General features: G+C 42.3%; 1 protein-coding gene across 2 annotated transcripts in view; it reads left to right on the plus strand.

Annotated features, from left to right (window-relative positions):
• LOC106575199 (neuroligin-4, X-linked-like) overlaps positions 1-25441 on the plus strand; it is a 75478-nt gene that overhangs the window by 40753 nt on the left and 9284 nt on the right. For both annotated transcript variants that reach the window (XM_014151534.2, XM_014151535.2), the window contains one exon: positions 23152-23337. In XM_014151534.2, the coding sequence (XP_014007009.1) occupies positions 23152-23337 (186 nt within the window). The remainder of the gene's footprint in view (positions 1-23151; positions 23338-25441) is intronic.

A 25441-nucleotide genomic window follows, 5' to 3' on the forward strand; every position in this document is an offset into this window, starting at 1 on the left:
CCACGGGTCTCTCTGTGACCCACACTTTACATCGTCACGGGAGCGTTACGACAGGGTTATTGTGTGTAGATTTTGTTTTTATTTAATCCATTTTAGAATAAGTCTGTAACCTAACAAAATGTGGGCGTCTGAATACTTTCCGAATGCACTGTAAGTCTGTAATGTCTATGTTAATGTTTTAAATGTATGTAAAATGGTGATTTGGATACAGACCACCAGTATTGACTGCTTCTATTCATCAATTAATCAAAACAAGATTAAGCAATAATGAAGGTTTTACTGTAGGTTGTAGATTTCAATAGTCTATAGGCTGCTGTATTAGTGTGGCCATGGCATCAGTGATATTGAGACAGACACATAAGAAAGATGCTGGTCAGTTCCTGGTTTCTTAATATTGACAAAGCAGAATTTCAATGTCCTGAGATTCTGTCATTTATTCAGTTTGTTTGTGAACGTAAAGAAGCATTTGCGTACCAGACACCACTGGCCACATCAACAATTGAGAGAGACAGTGAATGATGTGTCTCACAACAACATGTCATAGTATTTGTGTTTCTACTGTCTACAGATATACTGCTGTGTTTTTTGTGTTTTTTTTTCTATGCTGTTATGTTTTATTAGGGCTATTGTTAGTCTTTGGTGGTGGCCCTAGGGGCCCCCAGAGGGCCTAAAGGGGACCCTGCTTGACTCCACTCACACTGGGCCAAGGACAGCTAGTGCCAGGAGGAGGTCAGATCTGAACTCCCTGTTGATTTCCCCCAGCTAGTGAGGGGTGGAGACATGTCGGCCGTATCACCCTTGTTTGGGAAGAGAATATATGTGTAAACTGGAGGGACTGGAAGGCTGAGAGGCTGTTCATGACATATACTGTACAATAAACACACTTATTCTGAGTCACGGAAAGGAGAGAGGAGAGGCCGCTTTGACGTGACAGAGATGAGAAGAGAACACAGTCAGCCCAATGCCCCAGTGTTGATGCCTGGTCAGCTCTCTTTCAAATAGCCCCAGCTCATTTAAAATGTAGAACAACTAACAAACAAACATACATTTCCTTTAGGCCTGTACACGCAAGGAATGGGCCGGGGCAAGAAAACGAGAGCAAAGCATTCATTAGCATGACAAATGGTCCTCTCTCACTCTGCTCCTTTTGACGATGTGCGCCGGTCTCATGCCTACTTTGACGAATGAACAGTCGCCACTCTGACTGCTATTAGCTACCCTTTATTCCACACAAAGCCTTAATATCAGATTCAGCTCTGATGTGTCTCAGGGAAGATGGCGGTGTGTGATAGATAGAAAGAGGAGTTGACGTGCTCAGCTCAAAAGTTTGTCGTAACAAGTCCTTGTGTGCCGGGTTCAAAAGGAACATCCTGGAAGAAAGTCAAAACCTTCACTCAGTTAAATATTCTTTACGTTGCAATGTATTTTTTTTTTGCAGCAGCATAGGTCGGAACATTCTGAAGACATTCAAACTTAATATTTCAGTGAGTGAGAGTTTTTCCTCTCTTATGGTGTGTTATAGATGACATTGAGCTATTTTACATTTACATTTTAATCATTTAGCAGACACTCTTATCCAGAGCGACTTCCAGTAGTGAATGCATACATTTCATACATTTTTTTCCCCCGTACTGGTCCCCTGTGGGAATCGAACCCACAACCCTGGCGTTGCAAACACCATGCTCTACCAACTGAGCCACACAGGACTTAGTGTTTGACTTAGTGTTCCACTAGGCTAGTTCTTTCTTTATTTCACACTGGTTGATTTGGACTTAAACTGTAGTAGTGGTAAATAATTGTAAAAGAGAGTACATTCTCAGTCAACTTACCTGGTAAAATAAGTGTCAATAAAAATGGCATGGACGTCATGTTGACTGTTTGTTTATTATTTCATGGTTGATTCAGATCCTTGTATAACAATTCATTATGACAATTTTTTTGGAACAGTTACCTTTTAGATAAGAATGAGAAAAGCATATGACTATAACAACAAAGGTGTTGTTAAAAATGACTTTGCAAATCAGAAACGAAACAAATTACTAGTAATTTCTGTTGAGAAATTGTCAGATCATTATGGATTAAAGTTGGCTTTTATCGTGAATATGAATAGCTCGTTTTGGTTTGGAAGACCTTTAGAGGAGGGATGTGATTGAGCTTTTCACGTCCTGCTTTTTGTAACAATATTTAGCAAAACAAGGCTGATAGCAGACAGGCTAACTTTTAAAGGTCATTGTTGTCATGATGGTTCGGTAGAAGAGCACCCATTGTAATTGTAAACAAAACACTGAAATATATTGATATTGGTATTGATGTATTCTTTCTCTTCTCTGTGGTTTGTAAATGTTCCTTTCAGGGAAAAAAGTACTTGGCCAAAAATAGTGGCCATTATTTTCATGTCCTCATAAGGCACATACTGTAAATATGAAAATGGACAGTATCTAAACACACAAGCCAGCTATGTTTTTCTGGAAGAAGGCATGTACTGTAGGCTCTCTCCAAGACCACCTTATAGATATATTTTATCACATTCACATTCATTCACCTTTAAGTGTTTTATTAGCTTTTGAGCTGCTTGAGCTACACACAGAGCTGACACAGTTGTGTCAAGCAAAGCTACAGTACACTAGATGCACTGGAGAGATTTGGGTAGTGCCACACAGGCCCAGATGGAGAGGAGAGGGGACTTGGACATCATCAGTGTGTGGATCAACACACGTCCACACTCACGCACAAACAAACGGCACACACACACACACACACCACACCACACCTCACACAGCACACACACGCACGCACGCACGCACGCACACACACACACACACACACACACACACACACACACACACACACACACACACAGGACACACACACAAAGACAAAAGAGTCTCTGTGTGTGTGTGTGTGTCTATATGTGTGTGTGATGTACTGATAACAGCAAATACTGAATCTCAGAAGAGTAGAAAGATCGAGGGATGATAAAAAGAAAGAAAGCTGGGTGGAATTTTAAATGGATTTGGTCAGTGGCTCAGTAAATCTCCATGTTACTGAAAGCATCCTATATTTACGCCAGAGGATGACTGCAAACGGCAAATGATGCCCTCCTCTCTCACCCTCTCTGTCTTCCTCTCCTCTCCCTAATGCATTGTTTATCCTGTAGAGTTTGTTTTAAGTAAGTGGCCTGGTACACAGAGTATAGTGAATGTAATTGCACGCTGCATTGAATTTTGGCAATTACAAGCGGTTGAGATGACCGAGCATCGCACGCTCATCTCCCCCCATGGTTTAAGAAAGCCTCAGCCTCCGCTATCCAGTCTGGTGGATAATGAGACAGGATGGAAAAGCCACGGTAAACATTAATCAATGAGACTCAGACTGCCGAAAAATGACTGATTTGCAAATGGCTAAGTAGAGTGGCATGGTGGCCATAATAACTGTTTAGTTTTGACAGTCACTACACAATGGGGGAGTTGATTTGATTCTGCTGGGGGCTAGTGAACGGGTAAGGATGGTGGCAATGTTTCCACCTCTGGGTTAACCAGTTTGGCGGACTGTGTGGCTGAACAACACCAGGTCATCACAGTCTATTTCTCCCCGTGACTCCCTCCATGTTTGGAGGTCGCACATTTCACGACCCACACTTTTCAGGTTCAATTGCTTATTATACCAGCTGTAATGTGAAGCAGTAGAAGCCTAGGAGAGTGTGGTGGGTGGGTGTGCCTGCCTGTTTCTTGTGGATACTGTTTGCTATAGTTGCCAAATATATATATATATATAGTTTATCTCTTACAGTTTTATATATGAACATAATTGTCAGATAGTAACAAAAATTGCTTAAAAAAACACAAGAAGGACTTAACATAGCAAACACGTCATCTGACATCAGTTGACGATCACTATTATTCTGAGATTACAGTGAGTCTGTTGAGGTTTAGAAGACATCAAGAGACAGATTTAATCAAAACCCACCCAACCAAGCAACAATAAACTTGTATCGCTCAATGTTATGTTTCCACGGTATGGGACTTTACTGTAGAGCCAGGCTTTTTGACTTTCTTTATTGGAGTGGCTCTGAATTGAATACGAATACAGATTCAAAATATCTGTGACATTACAGGTATATTAAGCCACATGAGTTGCAACCCAGATATGATTTCCTGTTGCAGTTTACTGAAATATGGCCATACACTTGTATACAGTGGGGGAAAAAAGTATTTGATCCCCTGCTGCTTTTGTACGTTTGCCCACTTACAAAGAAATTATCAGTCTATAATTTTAATAGTAGGTTTATTTGAACAGTGAGAGACAGAATAACAACAACAAAATCCAGAAAAACGCATGTCAAAAATGTTATAAAATGATTTGCATTTTAATGAGAGAAATAAGTATTTGACCCCTCTGCAAAACATGACTTAGTACTTGATGGCAAAGCCCTTGTTGGAAATCACAGAGGTCAGACGTTTCTTGTAGTTGGCCACCAGGTTTGCACACATCTCAGGAGGGATTTTGTCCCACTCCTCTTTGCAGATCTTCTCCAAGTCATTAAGCTTTCGAGGCTGACGTTTGGCAACTCGAACCTTCAGCTCCCTCCACAGATTTTCTATGGGATTAAGGTCTGTAGACTGGCTAGGCCACTCCAGGACCTTAATGTACTTCTTCTTGAGCCACTCCTTTGTTGCCTTGGTCGTGTGTTTTGGGTCATTGTCATGCTGGAATACCCATCCACGACCCATTTTCAATGCCCTGGCTGAGGGAAGGAGGTTCTCACCCAAGATTTAACGGCACATGGCCTTGTCCTTCGTCCCTTTGATGCGGTGAAGTTGTCCTGTCCCCTTAGCAGAAAAACACCCCCAAAGCATAATGTTTCCATCTCCATGTTTGACGGTGGAGATGGTGTTCTTGGGGTCATAGGCAGCATTCCTCCTCCTCCAAACACGGCGAGTTGAGTTGATGTCAAAGAGCTCCATTTTGGTCTCATCTGACCACAACACTTTCACCAGTTGTCCTCTGAGTCATTCAGATGTTTATTGGTAGACTTCAGACGGGCCTGTATATGTATTCTTGAGCAGGGAGACCTTGCGGGCGCTGCAGGATTTCAGTCCTTCACGGAGTAGTGTGTTACCAATTGTTTTCTTGGTGACTATGGTCCCAGCTGCCTTGAGATCATTGACAAGATCCTCCCGTGTAGTTCTGGGCTGATTCCTCGCCATTCTCATGATCATTGCAACTCCACGAGGTGAGATCTTGCATGGAGCCCCAGGCCGAGGGATATTGACAGTTCTTTTGTGTTTCTTCCGTTTGCGAATAATCGCACCAAATGTTGTCACCTTCTCACCAAGCTGCTTGGCGATGGTCTTGTAGCCCATTCCAGCCTTGTGTAGGTCTACAATCTTGTCCCTGACATACTTGGAGAGCTCTTTGGTCTTGGCCATGGTGGAGAGTTTGGAATCTGATTGATTGATTGCTTCTGTGGACAGGTGTCTTTTTTACAGGTAACAAGCTGCGGTTAGGAGCACTCCCTTTAAGAGTGTGCTCCTAATCTCAGCTTGTTACCTGTATAAAAGACACCTGGGAGGCCAGAAATCTTTCTGATTGAGAGGGGGTCAAATACTTATTTCCCTCTTTAAAATGCAAATCAATTTATAACATTTTTGACATTGCGTTTTTCTGGATATTTTTGTTGTTATTCTGTCTCTCACTGTTCAAATAAATCTACCATTAAAATTATTACAATCCTTTCTTTGTCAGTGGGCAAACGTACAAAATCAGCAGGGGATGAAATACTTTCCCCCCCACTGAATATAGATGAATAGCGAAGAAAAGTGGTCATATTTTTGTTATTTTATATTATGATGATGATTATCATCATCATCATCATCATCATTATTATTATTATTATTATTATTATTATTATGATGATGTCAACTCGCAGTGTAGTACCAGCACTGATGCTGTTCATTTCTGCTCAGCGGTGCTGTAGTCTTATTGTAAAAGTGTTTGACCTTCTCTTACACAGTATTCTGTTTTTAAAGGTTTTGGGAGCCTCTAAGCGTCACGATTTAGTCAAATGTTTTGCATATTCATGTTCAGAGTTTGTTTATTTGCAAAGCTCAAGGTGTTAATATGCTTCAGTTCCTGAGGTGGTGATGAAGACTCACTTTAACAGTAACAGACTGGCAATGTATAATACTGAGGAAAGGAATTGAGCAAGACTAGATAATGTAATTTTACACAAAAGTCCTTCAAATAGTCTCCTTCTTCCGTAACATGCAGGGGCGTAACTTTCACTGGGGATGGTGGGGGACATGTCCCCCCCACATTCAGAAATTTCAATTTTGTCCCCCACCTGTTTTATAATTGGAATGTGATATAAAACGAGGCAACGGTGTGCTTTAGGACCATGCGGACGCCTCCGAGCGGTCGGGTAGGCTGTTTGGAGTGTTTATCCGACTAGATAAGAAAAATTACAATTATGTCCCCCCCACTTGTGCCCCTGGTAACATCAGAGACACAGCACTTCATCCAGTGTAGACTTCTTAAGCTTCTTTTAGAGGATATTACGAAAATGCTCTTATCTGTTCACGCTTATTCCTACACTCAGGCGAAAGTAGTATGGAAATGAGAGGTAGGTAGCGTGAGCGAGAGAGAAACAGGAAAGAAGGGATGTTTCCTGCCATAGCCATATAGCCACAGGGATTATTTGATCATGTTGTCAACTGTACTTGTACCTACGGGGACAGCCAAATAACCCTTTAAGGTTCTAGATAGCACCTTTTTTTCTAAGAGTGTTGTCAACGTTGCTGTGATGTTCTACACAAGTAAGGGATGAAGACATTTTGAATTATGACAGTACAATACCACCTAGATGAGCACTTTAATGACAGCAAAGCCACACGCAGTACGGCCAGGCTGTATAACTCTGGAAATGAGGAGAGAATTGATTATTCTTGATATATGAAATTTTATGACACTTAAATACCAGGGAGATGCAACAGGCACTTCAGCTTTGTGTCGAACATTCACTGTTTTGCAGAAAATTGATTTTTCTAGATCGTGCTTGGTTAAAGATGTGTTTGATTTGTTGATGAGCAGTGGTATTCCCATGTCAGGGGATTATAGTTGATGTGCCTTATGTGTTCTCATAACACATATCGATGCAGGACATGTATGGTACACTGATTAAAATGAAGTCTATATTGCTATACAGTTTGTGTATGATGTTCATGATTAAAGTAAAGTCAGTGTTTAAGTATTCAGTTAACAGACATATAAAAGAAATTTAATAGCTTGACACTAATTACAGCCTGCTGAGTCATTTTAATTTCATGAGCTGGAATCCGATTAGCACTTTTCCTGGATGCATGCTGGAAAATATTGATCCTGCAGGCTTTTAAGTATTGTTCAAAGAAGCTACTTGTTGAGATGGAGGGAGAACACTTTAGATTAGGTACACATTTTTTTTTAATGAAGAACATAATGAAAAGATGATTTAAGACAAAGTTTAAGAACATGGATTTATGTCTGGTTGCTAAAGGACCACGTTACATTGCTAATTAAGAACACTTGAGATATTCTCTTTGCACGCTTTAAAAATATTCCAAATGCTATGTTGTTTACTTCAGGTGACAGATTTTAGCATAGCATTTGGGCACTAACTCAATGATATACTGCAGACGCTTTAGATATGCCTACTGTTTTTATTTCACTTTGAAAAATATACATTTACCAGTTATCTCTCTTGGAAATAAAAAGCAACAACATTTTAACCCCAGTATGGAACAAACTGTATTTTTCTGACAGCTAAATACAGATGCTAGTTTACTGCAATAAATCAACATGAATCAACTGTGTGTTTATGGCTTTCCAGTCTTTCCTTGTAAATGTTATCTCTGCTAGTCTGTTCCTTCCTTTACCACTGTATTCAATGAGTAAAATGTGATCATGAACTGGGCACAAACAGTACAAGATGTGTATAATCTGAAAGAAAGGTCTTAAAAATATGTATATACAGTATGTCCCCCAAATAAACCTTTGAATACATTGTAAAATAACATCTAATGGTCCACACTGTCCCCTACAGTTAAACAACCATAGGCTACACAATTCTCTTTGCCTCATACTGCTCTGAAATTTCAGGGCCATTTTGTCTTATAATGTCTTCAGAAAGGACATTATATTGTATTTCTTCAGGCTCTTCCTATAAGGATAGGAATGTCTAGGAGGTCATGGCTTTATTCTGTCTGGAGCATTAGCCAGTACATTCTGCTGGGGCTGGCTATTATTGGCCGTAGACACACCACTAAGACTTGAGAATAGACAAGGGGGAGGCACAACAAACCAATGTGAGCGTGCTCACTGACCCAGGTGGCCACCCACACTGTGTTTGTGTGCGTGTGTGTGCATGTGAGTGTGTGTGTGTGTGTGTGTCCACCCGCCAGACACCTCTCTGGAGAGGAGCGTCGGATCACTTTCGCTCCATCCAGCTGGAAGCTCAAACAGGCCACCACACTGTGCCCAGAGCTGAATTGGTGGGTTAAGGGGTACAATTCTGTTCCTCTAAGGCTGGGGAATAACACAAGAACTCTCTTATTGGTCAACTTAACCTGTGCAACCAACCTATGATATAGTGTCCTCACACAGCTGGATATAGTATATACAGTATGTATATTTAGCAATACTGTATGACAAAGATATAACCTGAAACTATGAAACTTTGAGTACCAATCCACTACAGTCTTTGCCACAGTGATTCCTCAGATTAAGGAATCAATGAAGCAGAGAGTTTTGGGTTGGGTTCATTTGCATCAGATTTCTTTAGGGTAGAATTCTCCTCCCCAGATGAAAAGCTTATTAAAATGTAATGTTGTTCAACAACTGGAGGGAAGATACAGAGAGAGAGAGAGCAATAGAGAAAGGGAGGATAGATAGAGAGAGAGAGAGAGAGAAAGGGAGGCTAACCACCAAACGTGGAGTCTTTGATGTTCAGAGACTGTTTGTACTTTCCCTAATTAACCAGACTGAATCCAAATGAATGCGCATACATACATAGTATGTACAAATTTGGTTAGGAACTCATGTAAATCTGCTCTTTTACAAACAAAGCATATTTCTAAAATTGTATTTATCTTTTCACTGCAGTGGGCTAAATCAGGGTCACAGAGTGTTTCCTGGTGGTCTTTAATAAATCTACTTTGAAACAGAAGTTTACACCTCACACACATGGTTATGGGCTTAATAAAAGAAGACACCTGTACCATGTCAGATATAGAGCTGAAATGTATTACATTTTGAGTTTGCATCCCAATATTACACTTTCTATACATCACAGAAGACTGAAATATAACAAAACCGTTTGAAAAAAAAACCACCAGATTTTCAACGTTTAAAAAAAGAGAATGTTTATTAATGATGAAATTAAGAAAAATATTAATAACATTCCATCCATGAGGCCACTAGAGGGCAATTTGGTCATGTGACTGTAGGAAAGGCATCTATGCTCAGCCAAACAGACTTGATCTAGCAGATCTAGCTACTGTTGTAGCCTATATTTATTTTGAAATTGCTACTTGTTGTTTATTTTGCTTAACAAGCGCTTTGAGATTCTGTCTGCAATGGAAAGTGCTATAAAAGTTGAATAAATTATTATTATTACTCAACGTAATAACATGTTCTTATTCACAGACAGCGAGTTAGTCATAGCAATAAGTGAGCCTAGAATTCATCAGTTGTCATATACAAGGCAAAGGTTGTCAAAAGCAACAGTCAAAACAGTGCAAAGGTTGTATGGAGGAGAGAATGAGGTGTTCAAAGAAAACTGGAATGTCACCATGGCAACATCTAACTGACAGCAAGAGAAGACAGGGTGTTTTTTCTGACAAATTATGGTTTGATTATTGAAGGGCAATTACTATTTTTTAAACATGTCATAAGGGGAAACCAAGGACAAACAACAAAATAAACAAATAACAATCTATGCAATTACTGTATGACAGGCTTTTTTATCACCCAATTAGAGCACTGTGGCACATTGATTTTCTAGAGAGGGTTTTTGGAAGCCTCCTCTTCACCTCATTTACACACAGCGCTCGTTCCGTTCCAAATGGCACCCTAGTCCCTAGTGCACTACTTTTTACCAGGTTCAATAGGGCTATGGTCAAAAGTAATGCACTTCGTAGGGAATATGGTGCCATTTGGGATGCAAGTCAGCCATCAGACAGTGTTGTTGTTGGATTGAGTTACTGTAAGAGCTGTGCCTCTTGTAGACAAAAAGGATTATCCACTTCTTGACATGGTTACGTATTTGCTTAGTATCGATTCCCTGTGTAATGTGTTCTCTGCCTCGATCCCAGGCACCTACTTCTGTTGACTAAACATTGGTGGAGAGGATGTGTGGAGTAGCACCCTATGTGTTGCCAGGCAAGCCAATAAAAAAATACTGCAACAACCAATGACACGTACACTCTTCGATCACTGCCACTTTGGGGTCCTTTGACTGTGTTATCCTTAACGATTCCCATTTTAGATAAACAGTTTGGTCGTATTTCTTTATGTTTTGCAGACAGTTAGTTAATACAGGGGTGTCTTGATGTTTTTTATTGGTTACACTATTTGGGGTAAATCATGCTCAGTGTGGGTCTTGGCGAACCACTCAGAAGGTGCTGTAATAGTGCTATAACACATTATTTGGCAGCATGCTGCTTGGGGCTACGCATCTACAGTACTTGGGCCAATGCCTGGTTGAGGAAAAGCAGATGTATTTCTGTGTTAAGGGTTTGGATGGATGGACCAGTCACAGCTAACTGGCAGTACGCCATTGTCAAACAGCATTTTATGTACAGCAAATGTATAATTTGGTTGCAGACAAAACTGTGTCGTCTTATAGTCTTGTCTGTATAGAAAAGATAGTGATCACTGTTGTTTTATGTTTTCTAAAACTCACTCGCCTCATCCTGACTCAAACAAATAGATGTTTAACTGCTGTACCCTATATACTCCATTTTCAATTCCCAAGGAAGGACATTTGGAATCCCTTATCTCTCTTTGAGCTGAGGCGGGGTGACAATCCATAGGAGTTCCTCCGATGTGTTTATGTGCCGCTAAATCATTAACCATCTTACTCTGCTGGTTGGCTTGCAAACCTGTTAGCTTTGAAGGGTGACAGAGACACTGAACTCCCCCATGCTGTTGAGCTTGAGCTGCAAGATAATGAGGCTGTGCTGGTTCTCAATATGATGCAGAAAAAAAACATTACACAAATTGTACATTTAAGTTCACTTTTTGCAATGCTTTTTGAGTGTGGACTTACTGTGTTTTTGTATTTCTGGATTAAATAGTTTAACTTATACCAACTAAGAGACTTCCTATGTACAAGCCTGGGAGAGTGTGATGGTTTCCACTATGTAGTTATTGATCTTTAAATGGAAAGCAATAGGATGGCTAATAGAGCTGTGGATTCTCCTTATGATGCTCTTTAATTCGTTTTCTTCAACACTCAGTGGGTGTATATCCTATTGAACTGACTATTGCACCGCTCGAAATATTGCAAATTGTACCTATAACTGGGAAAGTGGACTATTTTGGCATTGTATATTGTAGCATGGCTAACAGAGAGGTCAGGATAGTTTTAGCTGTAGCATGGCTAACAGAGGGGTCAGGGAGTTTTAGCTGTAGCATGGCTAACAGACGGGTCAGGATAGTTTAAGCTGTAGCATGGCTAACAGACGGGTCAGGATAGTTTAAGCTGTAGCATGGCTAACAGAGGGGTCAGGGAGTTTTAGCTGTACCCAGACCAGACCAATATATGGGATTTATCATTTACATTCATTCAGAGTGTATGTCACTGTTTGTCATAGAATGTTTCACAGAGGGCACCTTTCCTTCACCAGGCGGTCCGTTTGGATAATTTTTTCCAAATTAGAGTATACCCACTTCTCCAGGCACCACTGCACCACTGCGGCTAACAGATAGTTCCGAGTCGTTTTAGCCGTAGCATGGCTACCAGAGAGCCCAGGGTGTCTGTCAGATGGCTGGTTCATGTGGTCCGTTCCTGTAGAGGGAGAGAGACCTGTCTGTGATGCAGCCTTCACGTCATGTTGGAAACCCGGACCTTCCAAGTTAAAATTAAAGTAAGTCATTTGCGTAGAGCTTCCTATTGGTTGATTCTGATGCTTCTTAAGTGGGAAACATGGTATTATCTTTCTTTCTACAACGAGTAAGCAATTCGGAAATGTCCAAGTTTCCGAAATGTTGTGAACGTGGCATGAAGCCCTATTGGATTTGGTAGCCCAGCTTTGGAGGACAGATGGTGTGCATGGAGGTGATAGGCTGTGGCTGTGCTGTGGTGTGTGTGGTGGAAGGGCGGTACTTGATAAACAAGGGGATTTAATGCTTCATGACCCAGATCTGCACTGAGCAGTGATGTTTCTCCAGCATGTGTGTGTGTGTGTGTGTGGTGAGGCTCAAATTAATGTGAATGAAGAGTGACATAGACATTGTGTGTGTGCATGAAATGGTGAAGCTGAAGGGAGGAGTGACTGGGACAGCTGTGAGTGTGTTTGTGTTTGTGTGTGTATTTGTGCATGTGGGTGTGTGACATCTGGGAAGTGTGGCAGAGTGTCTGTGTGCTTGAGCTGCTCTGTATCCGTCCTCCTCCATCACTGTCACACAGCTGTCCCCTACCTGGACGACATGTCACTCCACAGAGTCTGTCATCCTCTCTCACTATCGCTCTCTCTCTCTATTTCTCTCTCTCTCTCACTCTCTCTCTCTATGTACAGTCGTGGCCAAAAGTTTTGAGAATGACACAAATACTCATTTTCACAAAGTCTGCTGCCTCAGTTTGTATGATGGCAATTTGCATATACTCCAGAATGTTATGAAGAGTGATCAGATGAATTGCAATTAATTGCAAAGTCCCTCTTTGCCATGCAAATGAACTGAATCCCCATAAAACATTTCCACTGCATTTCAGCCCTGCCACAAAAGGACCAGCTGACATCATGTCAGTGATTCTCTCGTTAACACAGGTGTGTGTGTTGACGAGGACAAGGCTGGAGATCACTCTGTCATGCTGATTGAGTTCGAATAACAGACTGGAAGCTTCAAAAGGAGGGTGTTGCTTGGAATCATTGTTCTTCCTCTGTCAATCATGGTTACCTGCAAGGAAACACGTGCCGTCATAATTGCTTTGCACAAAAAGGGCTTCACAGGCAAGGATGTTGCTGCCAGTAAGATTGCACCTAAATCAACCATTTATCGGATCATCAAGAACTTCAAGGAGAGCGGTTCAATTTTTGTGAAGAAGGCTTCAGGGTGCCCAAGAAAGTCCAGCAAGCGGGGGACCGTCTCCTAAAGTTGATTCAGCTGCAGGATCGGGGCACCACCAATACAGAGCTTGCTCAGGAATGGCAGCAGGCAGGTGTGAGTGCATCTGCGGGTGGACAAACAAAAGGCCACAAATTCTGACAAACTCCAAGCATTGATTATGCAAGAATGGGTTGCCATCAGTCAGGATGTGGCCCAGAAGTTAATTGACAGCATGCCAGGGCGGACTGCAGAGGTCTTGAAAAAGAAGGGTCAACACTGCAAATATTGACACTTTGCATCAACTTCATGTAATTGTCAATAAAAGCCTTTGACACTTATGAAATGCTTATAATTATACTTCAGTATTCCATAGTAACATCTGACAAAAATATCTAAAGACACTGAAGCAGCAAACTTTGTGGAAATTAATATTTGTGTCATTCACAGTACATTTGGCCACGACTGTACTCCCCACCCCAAAACACGCCCAGAGGCTTGATACCTTTAGCACCTCTGTTATACTACAGTACTGTTTTGTCATACTACAGAACTGTTTTGTCATACTACAGTACTGTTTTGTCATACTACAGTACTGTTTTGTCATACTACACTACTGTTTTGTCATACTACACTACTGTTTTGTAATACTACACTACTGTTTTGTAATACTACACTACTGTTTTGTCATACTACACTACTGTTTTGTCATACTACAGTACTGTTTTGTCATACTACAGTACTGTTTTGTCATACTACAGTACTGTTTTGTCATACTACACTACTGTTTTGTCATACTACAGAACTGTTTTGTCATTCCACAGTACTGTTTTGTCATACTACAGTACTGTTTTGTCATACTACAGTACTGTTTTGTCATACTACAGTACTGTTTTGTCATACTACAGAACTGTTTTGTCATTCTACAGTACTGTTTTGTCATACTACAGTACTGTTTTGTCATACTACACTACTGTTTTGTCATACTACAGTGCTGATTTGTCATACTACACTACTACTGTTTTGTCATACTACACTACTGTTTTGTCATACTACACTACTGTTTTGTCATACAGTACATGCCATCTGTAGCTACAGCCTAAGACAACATGTACTGAACACGTGGAGAAGCTGTGTTCAGTCACAGTGTGTTCATGGAGCGCATCACCTGGCCAGAATGGTTGATAACCTTTATCATGTCACAAGGACAAGCACAATAAACTAAACGAAACAGATGCCAATGGAGATTTATATTGTAAACCCTTTCCATGTTTTCATGCATGTCATTAACTATTCATTATCTACCATCATCTATGTACACTAGATTAAAAATGACACTAAGTATTGAGATCTGTTTGGGATTGTTTTTACTGAGGGATTAATAACAGCTAGATAGAGATTATCATTTTATTAGACTTTGGGGCCATTACCCATGCAAAACTCATAGCACAGATATGCATGGTATGGTACCGTCCAAATCATCACAATCATCTCTGTGTCCTTGTGGAAGGTCCAAAATGTCCTTCTATCTATATGACTAACCAGCTAGCATCATACCCCCGATGTTATGGAAAAGAGACAGGGCTAGCATGTTAGAGGGCCAGGGCCAGGGCTTCCGTAACAGGGTAGAGTCAGTCGGACAAGTGGGTGGGTGAAGGAGGCCATTCCTTCCTCTTCAGTGATCGTGTTTGGATGTATGGAGGTTTGTCAGAGATACTACATACTTCATGCTCTCGGGTCTCCCGGCAGAATATCATCAGTCACGTGGGGTGCTGTGACTCGGATGATTCCAGAATGTTGTCACATGGAGTGCATTTCTGAGACTGATGATCTCACAAGACTTAATGATATGATGTGAGTCAGAGTTGGAGGAGAGCAACAGCCCTGCCTCAGGCTGAGGGGGTAATGGATGTGTCATAGATGCCATGCAGCCGCAGAATGACAAGCCATAAGTAGGACGTGGCATTGACTCAGGCAAATAGCAGCAGGGTGGTCAATACTTGTTTTACATGGCTGTTTTTAGAGTGGGCAACACTTGAAAAGTCATATAACTTGGAAACAGACAGACGTGTCAAATCGTCAGGGGTGGCATACTGTTATTTTTTAAAATAAATTCACAGTAGGCGTACAGAAAGAAGTACTTAACACTATTCTTGTGTCGTACCTCATACTACAGCATTTCCTGTAAAACAGTTGCTACTGTAATGCAGTTCAGCGCTGTGGGGCCTGGGGAATGTCTGTGCAGTTATGAACTCTGCAAGCGGTGCAAATGTCTCTGGTATGGTGTCCGATAGATTTTAATTACCTCCGCACGATTTAATGAACATACGCTGGTGGATCACAGGGGTTGTACCCTAACTCCGTGGATGGAACCAATTGCACTCTTCGCGGTTGGGAGAAACGTCTGTCTGTCTGTCTGTCTGTCTGTCTGTCTGTCTGTCTGTCTGTCTGTCTGTCTGTCTGTCTGTCTGTCTGTCTGTCTGTCTGTCTGTCTGTCTGTCTGTCTGTCTGTCTGTCTGTCTGTCTGTCTGTCTCCCCCTCTCTCTCTCTCTCTCTCTCTCTCTCTCTCTCTCTCTCTCTCTCTCTCTCTCTCTCTCTCTCTCTCTCTCTCTCTCTCTCTCTCTCTCTCTCTCTCTCTCATGGAACTTAATTGATTGTTGGCGGGAGGAAAGGTGCTCAAATCTCATTGATATTCTGAGTTATTTCAAATGAGCTGTTCTAATGGTACATATGTAGGATCTTAATTTGAGCCAGTTTGCTACAGCAGGGATATAATCCTGCAGCAACAGGAAATGTGAATTCTTATGTTTATTATAATTAATGGAAGATTTTTGTAGGGGTTGACACATTTTTCATTAGGGCAAATCAAGTCTGACATTTTAAAGTGGAAATTAGAAACTTTAGAAGCCTTTTTAAACCTTGAATACACTACAAATTTGCATTTCCTGCCGTGCAGGGAAATTCTCAGCAACAAACAAGATCCTACATCGGTAACTTTCTAATAAGGTAGAAAGAGAAAGAGAAAGAGAAAGAGGAGAGAGGAGAGAGGAGAGAGAGAGAGAGATTGTACTGCAAGAGTTATTGTCACATTTGAATTGAATGAATGTTCATTAAGAAGTACAAATGAATTAATATTATTAATTCAGTCAAAAAGCTAATCAAAATGTTAATTTCCCATTTGAACGCCGTGAACCTAATGTTGCGGCATTCTTTGATGTTGCCAAATCCATATATTTTCACGAAGGTAACAGAAATGCTGCTGTTTTGACCACGTGGCTTCATACTGAGAGAGAAGCCAGCTCTCATCAAAAGATGTTTCTTCAAAAACCCATATCAGGTATGCATTGTTCAGCAACATCAAATTGCTTCCCGGAAATAACCACATCCACATGTCACAATAATAATGTAACTCTTAGGAAGAGAGTTTTCCAGGTTAATGAATCAATCATCAATCCCAACTTTCCATCAAAGCAGAACACCATGACAGGATGTTTTTTTGGTCATTTATTGTTAATAGTATGAATTGTTTACTTAGCTACTGATTTGACAACCCAGAGTGACCTGTACTTTTCCCCCTCATCACAAACCTCTAATAAGTCAGCTTTAAACCAAATGATTATGTATAGCCCCTGGCCTGCCTGCGCACACAGATCACACACACACGTGCGCGTGCACGTGCGCAGCAGCAACCACATTAGGGCACAGCCTGCTGAATGTGCAAACTATGACGGCCAGGGAGGAGAAGAGAAAAAAGAACTGGGAGGAAATGTGTCTTTTTCACTCATAATTATAATGCCATTTGGAGTGTAAGTAATCGCTCTGCTGTCATTTTAAATCCGCCACCACTAATATGGCCAAATTTACCAGCATCAGTGAATGCACTTTGACAGCTGCTATGTTTTGCTTCCCCGGGTCGCTGTCTGTCAATCACTGAGGATTATGGGTAACCAGCTCACCTGCCTCTGATGTACTCTAATTCTGTACCATGATTATAGACTCAAACTGAATGAGATAGATAGCAGGACAACGCCTGTTTCCTTTGTATGGATTCATCTATTATGTCCCCATTTTGCACAAGTCCACATTTTCACACACATTATTCCGTTGCTATATCAAACGAACAGATACAGGCTCTACTTCAACATACCCACTTAACAAGATAGGCTACATTTGTCTATAGTGGATGCAATGTCTTTCATTGTGATGGGGTTATTTGGTGGCTTGCAAACGTACATCTATAAAGGATTATAAACCATTTACATATTGAGGGTTGATATGACAGACTGGCCAGTGACAACAAAGTTGTGAGAGTTCCCAGCTCCCCGGGACTCGCCAGAGGAAATCATTTTTGACAGACATACAGACAGAGGTTGAGATTCAATGTCAGCATCCCTAATGGCACCCTATTCCCTATATAGTGCACTACTTTTCACCAGAGCCCTGTGAGATAAAAGGAATAGGGTGCCATTTGGGATGCTAGCCAATCACTGGCTTTCACTGAGCTAGCTGTAGCTGTGACCTGACCTTCTTGAGCAGCTAATTCCAAACATTACCCCTCACATCTCTCCCTTTGATAATTACCATTTCATCTGAGAGCCACGGGGCAGATTATTCCCTGGACAGAGAGCACAGTTAGACACTATTACAATGAATGTCTGGATAGATGGATAGACGCCGGTCAGAGCTTTTTCTTCCTTGCTCCTGTGTGTTCTGTTGATACAAAGAAAGTCAGGCTTGTCAATTCAATACCAACTATGGTTTGTTTTGTCTTGGTGAAAGACAAGGCTTGGGAAAATGAAAAGACTTGTCTCTCTCTATTAAGAGAGGCGTACAATAGGAAAGGCCGTTGCTATTAATTGGTCAGATCAAGTTGTAGATACAGGCTATGAGGCAAGCACCAGCTGGTGGCAAGAAGCTTGAAAAAAACACTGTAATGTTTGGTGTCAAATCGAAATATATTGCTCCAGAAATATAGCTACTTCATATTCTCTGTGCATTGACTTCCATGCGTTTACAGACGTGATACAGCAGTGTACTATACATTGAGTGTACAAAACATTAAGAACACCTTCCTAATATTGCGTTGCACCTCCTTTTGCCCTCAGAATAGCCTCAATTCGTCCGGGCATGGACTCTGCAAGGCGTTGTAACCATTCCATAGGGATGCTGGCCCATGTTGACTCCAATGCTTCCCACAGTTGTGTCAAGTTGCTGGATGTCCTTTGGGTGGTGGACCATTCTTGATACACACAGGAAACTGTTGAGCGTGAAAAACCCAGCAGCGTTACAGTTAAATATATTGTCTTGCCCATTCACCCTCTGAATGGCACATATGCTGTACACAATCCATGTGTCAATTGTTCCAAGGCTTACAAATCCTCCCGTTCATCTACACTGAATGAAGTGGATTTAACAAGTGACATCAATAAGGAATCATAGCTTTCACCTGGACTCACCTGGTCAGTCTAAGCCATGGAAAGAGCAGGGGTCCTTAATGTTTTGTCCACTCAGTGTATGTTGTGCTCTTAGCCTACCAATAGGCTAGCACATTATGTGGAAAATCTCTTGCAGACCCATGGTGTGTAATCGGTGGAGTCGTCCTGTCAATGTACAGCATGGTTCCACAGGATCAATACCATTTAAGTAAAGTGTCCACCACAGGAGGTTGGTGGCACCCTAGTTGGGGAGGACTGGCTCGTGGTAATGACTGGGGCGGAATCAGTGGAATGGCATCAAATACATCAAACACATGGTTTGATGCCATTCCATTCTCTCCGTTCCAGCTATTATTAAAAGCCGTTCTCCCCTCAGCAGCCTCCAAATGGCCTGGACATGGAAGGGATGTGTGTGTCTGACTACAGTATCTTGACATTTCAATGAGAGTACATGCATTTGTCATAGTCCTGTATCATACTGTAGGCCTTTTGCACACACAGTATCAAAGCCGCTACATGCTTGGTAACACGGACGGAGCCCTTTCCTTGCCGTTCCAAGTGGCATTAAATGACAGTGTGGCCAAGCAGACCTCTTATGTCACAGCTGCCATTCAAACCCGGCTGGCAGCTAGGCAAACCAAACTAGTGTGCTTGCATACTCTCTTAAAAGACCTTTGCTTGAAAAACAATTTTAAAAAGTGTCAATAGTACTCTTTGGCCATTTTGAGACACCGTAGCCGGTATACACTTTCTCAAAATAGTCTGAATTAATCGAAGATAACTCAAGAAATCTGTCATACATTGTTACGTTTTTGTCGAGATCTAAGTCACGCAACTTTACATCTAACTAAGATGTTCGGTTCCTGAACTTCGGCTGGCCTCGAGAAAAAACGTTGTGTGCCCGAACAGCCGAAAAATCCCTCACCGAAGTCCAAAACGAACAAAAACGTCACACAATGTCGTCATAATATATGCAAACTCTTCCGAACTGTTTCGGCTAGGAAGCATGTGGATGCCTTAAGCCTGAGACGTAAAAAATGCATTGGAAGGACATTGTCATTTCTGCGTCGACCCTGTGATATTGTTGTTACAATATTAACATTCAGCAAATAACATTTTACTCAGATGCATTCCCAGGCAGAGTAAGATCAATACTAAAATACTTTGTGAAATATATTGCGGAAGGAATATTTTATTTCTGAAGAGCATGTTTGATTAGCTACATTTTTATGGAGGTTTAAGATGTGTTGTCTGTGACAGTGAATTTAATCAGGCATTGTGTTGCACTTCTTTTGATACAGATGAAGATAGTTTCTTCCATGCAAACCCTTGATATTGATGTTAAATATACTAGCATAGTGTGTTTTTACAAGCTTTGCAATAGCAGTTATAGCAGTTATCAATATCTGTTCAAATAGTAGAAATATCTTCAAAGCTCATGTCCATAATACATCTTAATGCAATGTTCTCCTCGGTAATATCCGCAGCAGCTTCTTGACATGGAAGCTTTCACTAATCTTTTCACACACCCTGAGGAGTTACTGGTGGGCTATCCTCTCTGCTCCGCTCCCCTTCGCCCCAGCTCCTCTTCTCAGACAGACATGGTGAGTGGAGACTGAGGAGAGAAAGAGATTGAGGGGGAGAGAGGAGAAAGAGAGAGAGAGAGAGAGAGAGAGAGAGAGAGGAGCAAGCTAAGGCCTGGAAGTCAGGAGTGTGAGTCCTGCCAGGGGCCTTGTAATCCCTCAACACCCTCTGCTGCTATCACCTCCACCACCTGTCTGTCTGTCCTCCCCCTCCATCCCCCTATCCCCTCCACCCTCCTCCATCCCTCCATCTCCCTATCCCCTCCATCCTCCTCCATCCCTACATCCCCCTATCCCATCCACCCTCCTCCATCCCTCCATCTCCCTATCCCCTCCACCCTCCTCCATCTCCCTATCCCCTCCACCCTCCTCCATCCCTCCATCCCCCTATCCCCTCCACCCTCCTCCATCCCTCCATCTCCCTATCCCCTCCATCCTCCTCCATCCCTCCATCGCCCTATCCCCTCCACCCTCCTCCATCCCTCCATCTCCCTATCCCCTCCACCCCTCCTCCATCCCCTCCATCTCCCTATCCCCTCCACTCTCCTCCATCCCTCCATCTCCCTATCCCCTCCATCCCTCCATCTCCCTATGCCCTCCACCACTCCTCCCTCCATCCATCCCCCTATCCCCTCCACCCTCCTCAATCCCTCCATCCCCCTATCCCCTCCGCCCCTCCTCCATCCCTTCTACCCCTCCATCCCCCCTATCCCCTCCACCCCTTCTCCATCCCTCCACCCGCCTATCCCCTCCACCCTCCCCATCCCTTCTACCACCCTCCATCCCCCCTATCCCCTCCACCCCTCCTCCATCCCTCCATCCCCCTATCCCCTCCACCCTCCTCCATCCCTTCTACCCCCTCCATCCCGCTATCCCCTCCACCCCTCCTCCATCTCTCTATCCCTTCCACCCCTCCTCCATCCCTGTATGCCTTCTACCCCTCCTCCCTCCCTTCTACCCTTCCTCCATCCCTTCCACCCCTCCTCCCTCCCTCTATCTCCTAAACCCCTCCTCAAGCCCTCCATCCCTTCTACCCCTCCTCCATCCCTCTATTAATAATATCCCCTCAACCCCTCCTCAATCCCTCCATCCCTTCTACCCTTCCTCCATCCCTTCTACCCCTCCTCCATTCCTCTATCCCTCTATCCCCTCAACACCTCCTCTATCCCTCTATCCCTCCATCCCTTCTACCCCTCCTCAATCCCTCCATCCCTTCTACCCCTCCTCAATCCCTCCATCCCTTCTACCCCTCCTCCATCCCTTCCACCCCTCCTCATCCCTCCATGCCTCTATCCCCTCTACCTCTCCTCCAACCCTTCCACCCCTCCTCATCCCTCCATGCCTCTATCCCCTCCACCTCACAGTCAGACCATGACTAACTCGATCTGCTCCCTATCACAGGGCCACAGGACATCTTTCCTTTTCTCCCTCCTCCTCCTTTTCCTCCTTCTCTCCATCCTTTCATCCGATTTGTCCTGTAGCCTGTAGACTGCTCTGTCTGGTCTCTCCCCCCTGTGATGGAAGCGGAGAGCTGAGCATGTGTCTCAAAGGACACCATATTCCCTACATAGTGCACTACTTTTGACCAGGGCTCTGGTCAAAAGTAGTGCACTATGTAGGGAATAGGGAACCATTTGCGACACTGCCCGGGGGCTGTCTGTGCCAGGGGCTCGGCTTAGAGATCCAAGGCCTGGCGCTTGCAAGGACCAGACACCCCGGTGGCCGTCCCTCGCAGGCTCTAAAGGCCCACCACCTAATGGGTTTAGACAAATCAGCTAATTTGTCAACAAGTTTCTGATTTTGACAAGCATATCAACAAGCTTGTCTGTCTGGCCTGACACTCGGCTGTATAGAGTCAAATCCAAGTCAAAGCCATGTGGTTGAATTCAGACTATGAAAAAGGAACTTGCCTTCTCTCTCTGTCTGTCTCTCTATCTGCATATTCGACTGTATAGTTGAAGCCAAACCAAGTAAATGTTGACTATGAAAAGGAGCTTCGCCTCTCTCTGTCTCTTCCGCTCTGTCTTCTCAGTATAATGGTGGTTCGGTTAGAAGCACTCCAGCCATCTCAGGTTGAATGACTGAGGGAGTACAACCCTACATTATCCTACATTATTCTCTTGATCTTAACAGCAAGTGATGATTCCCAGGTCATTAGGAACTACTGCGACTTACTGAAGAGTTTTGCTATTTGACTGGATAATAAGACTGGAAGCACGCAGGTGTTGCTGACTCGCTGAGGGCTTCAGTTCTTATCAATAGAACAGTAACAATTGGTTCCATGAGGAGGGTTCCGGTCCCTTTGTGTTGTGTTGTACAGGCTATTTCTACCTGGATGAGGTCATCCATTATTTCACTGATCGTTGGAACTTACGTCAATGCATTCACGTCACATTTACCTCCATCCGTTGGGGTGAGAAATATAGTGTAAGACGGGCTATCACTGTATGTTTTGAGTCACCTCCTAGGGGTGTAAGTACTGTTCTTTGGGTGTGTGTGTGTGTGTGTGTGTGTGTGTGTGTGTGTGTGTGACGGTAACTGTACTGTGTTTCCTTGTCCCATGGTCCCAAAGACAACAATATCAACAATGAAAAGTGTTAGCAGGTGCAATAATGTATTCATTTCAATTAAATGTGCTTGTATTTACACGTTATGCTTTATTTATTTATGTAATTTGCTTTATGATACATTTCTAAATCACCACCAGGTACAGAATATTGTCCAATATGAATTTTCCGCCTGTCTCCCCTCTGTTTCAATGACAAGCTGTTTTTAGAGGGAGATCAAGAAGGAGGTGATTAATGAGTTTGTTTTGTCTCTTGTTGTTCACACAGGCTTCCTAAGCACAGGGGACCAGGCAGCCAAGGGGAACTATGGACTGCTGGACCAGATCCAAGCCCTGAGGTGGATCAAAGAGAACATTCAGGCCTTCAAAGGAGATCCAAAGAGAGTGACAATCTTCGGCTCTGGTGCAGGGGCATCGTGTGTTAGCTTGCTCACACTCTCTCACTACTCAGAAGGTATGTATAGGGTATTTTTAGTCCCCACAAATGTTCCCTTACCTCCTTGGAAATCATTGAGATTAGGCTATATTTTTTAAGTACTTAAAGTCAGTGAATACAATTCCTTTTTAATGTTTAATGAATCATAAAATGAATCATTCTCGGCATCCACTGTGAGATTTATACACTGCAATGAATTATTATTCATTCAATTCATATAGTCTTATGAACTTCAGCTATCATTTTAGAATGTAGTAATGAAATAAATACCTGTGGGGAAATGTTTTATTATATGTATTGCTTTATTTGATAGATATCTTCAGAGGGATTTTGTTTAAAACAGCAATATCTCTCTCGCTGGGAGGGTATGGTGGTGTCCCAAATAGCACCCTATTCCCTACATAGTGCACTGCTTTTGACCAGAGTCCTATGGCGCCTGATCAAACATACCGCATTACGTAGGGAATACGGTTCAATTTGGGACGCATCCTATGATTTATTTCAACAGTCAGAATACACCATCATGACTTTTCAGAGAACATGTAGCGTCACATTTCATTGCCACATGGCAGGGATAACAACTAGAGTGTGTTCACAGGTTCACTCAAGTGTCAAATATTGCCTACCTCAGTCACTAGATATTTGTGTGACCAGCCAGAGAAAAGTGGTAGGTGGGTATCAAGAATGTTAGAATGGCTCACCGCCGTAACATTATAGTACATTTATATCTCGTAGTTTTTTTTATTACCATTCGAAAGTAGTATCCTAGAAATGTGAGTGTCATTAAGTGTCATTGTTGTTCTCCTACAGCCCAGTGCACCTCTCATTGTAGAAAGGCAAAACAGAGTCTGCGTCCCAAATATTATCATATTCCTTATAGTGCACTTCATTTTTCTGGTCAAAAGTAGTGCAATATATAGGGAATAGGATGTCATTTGGGACGCACCCAGAGATAGACGATTGAATAGCTAGCTGTACTCTTTCTCGCTCTCTTTCTCTGCAGCTGAATCTCACCAGGAGCTGTTTGAGTAAATGGCTGTGAAAACAGCATTACCTAATTAGTCTCCATAGGGCAAAATCCCAGATAGATCTTAACCGGCACATCTCGCAACTTCAGACTTTATTTCCGTCAATATCAATCAATATCAGTTATGGCAGGAAATGGACATGTCTTGCACTCGTCAATGGACTTTTAATTCCTCTCCATGTCCGCTGTTGCTACTGAGTGACAACAGCGAGAGTAGCCTCAGGGGAAAACATCTAGTTCTGAATTATGTCCAATAAAAAACATACCACGATGAATTTTTCTTTCATCGTCATTCTCTCAGAAGTCCAATTCAAACATTGAATGCCAAGAGTGTGCAAAGCTGTCATCAAGGCAAAGGGTGGCTACTTTGAAGAGTCTGAAATATAAAATATATTTTGATTTGTTTAACACTTTTTGGGTTCCTACATGATTCCATATGTGTTATTTCATAGTTGTGATGTCTACAATGTAGAAAAGAGTAAAAATAAAGAAAAACCCTTGACTGGTACAGTATGTACAGTTGAAGTCGGAAGTTTACATACACCTTAGCCAAATACATTTAAACTCAGTTTTTCACAATTTCTGACATTTAATCCTAGTAAAAAATTGCCTCTCTTAGGTCAGTTAGGATCACCACTTTATTTTAAGAATGTGAAATGTCAGAGTAATAGTAGAGATAATTATTTATCTTTCATCACATTCCCAGTGGGTCAGAAGTTTACATACACTCAATTAGTATTTGTTAGCATTACCTTTAAATTGTTTAGCTTGGGTCAAACATTTCGGGTAGCCTTCCACAAGCTTCCCACAATAAGTTGGGTGAATTTTGGCCCATTCCTCCTGACAGAGCTGGTGTAACTGAGTCAGATGTGTAGGCCTCCTTGCTCGCACACGCTTTTTCAGTTCTGCCCACACATTTTCTATAGGATTGAGGTCAGGGCTTTGTGATGGCCACTCCAATACCTTGACATTGTTGTCCTTAAATCATTTTTCCACAACTTTGGAAGTATGCTTGGGGTCGATTTGGAAGGCCCATTTGCGACCAAGCTTTAACTTCCTGACTGATGTCTTGAGATGTTGCTTCAATATATCCAC

This window comes from Salmo salar, chromosome ssa17 (assembly GCF_905237065.1).
Source record: "Salmo salar chromosome ssa17, Ssal_v3.1, whole genome shotgun sequence".
NCBI lineage: Eukaryota > Metazoa > Chordata > Actinopteri > Salmoniformes > Salmonidae > Salmo > Salmo salar.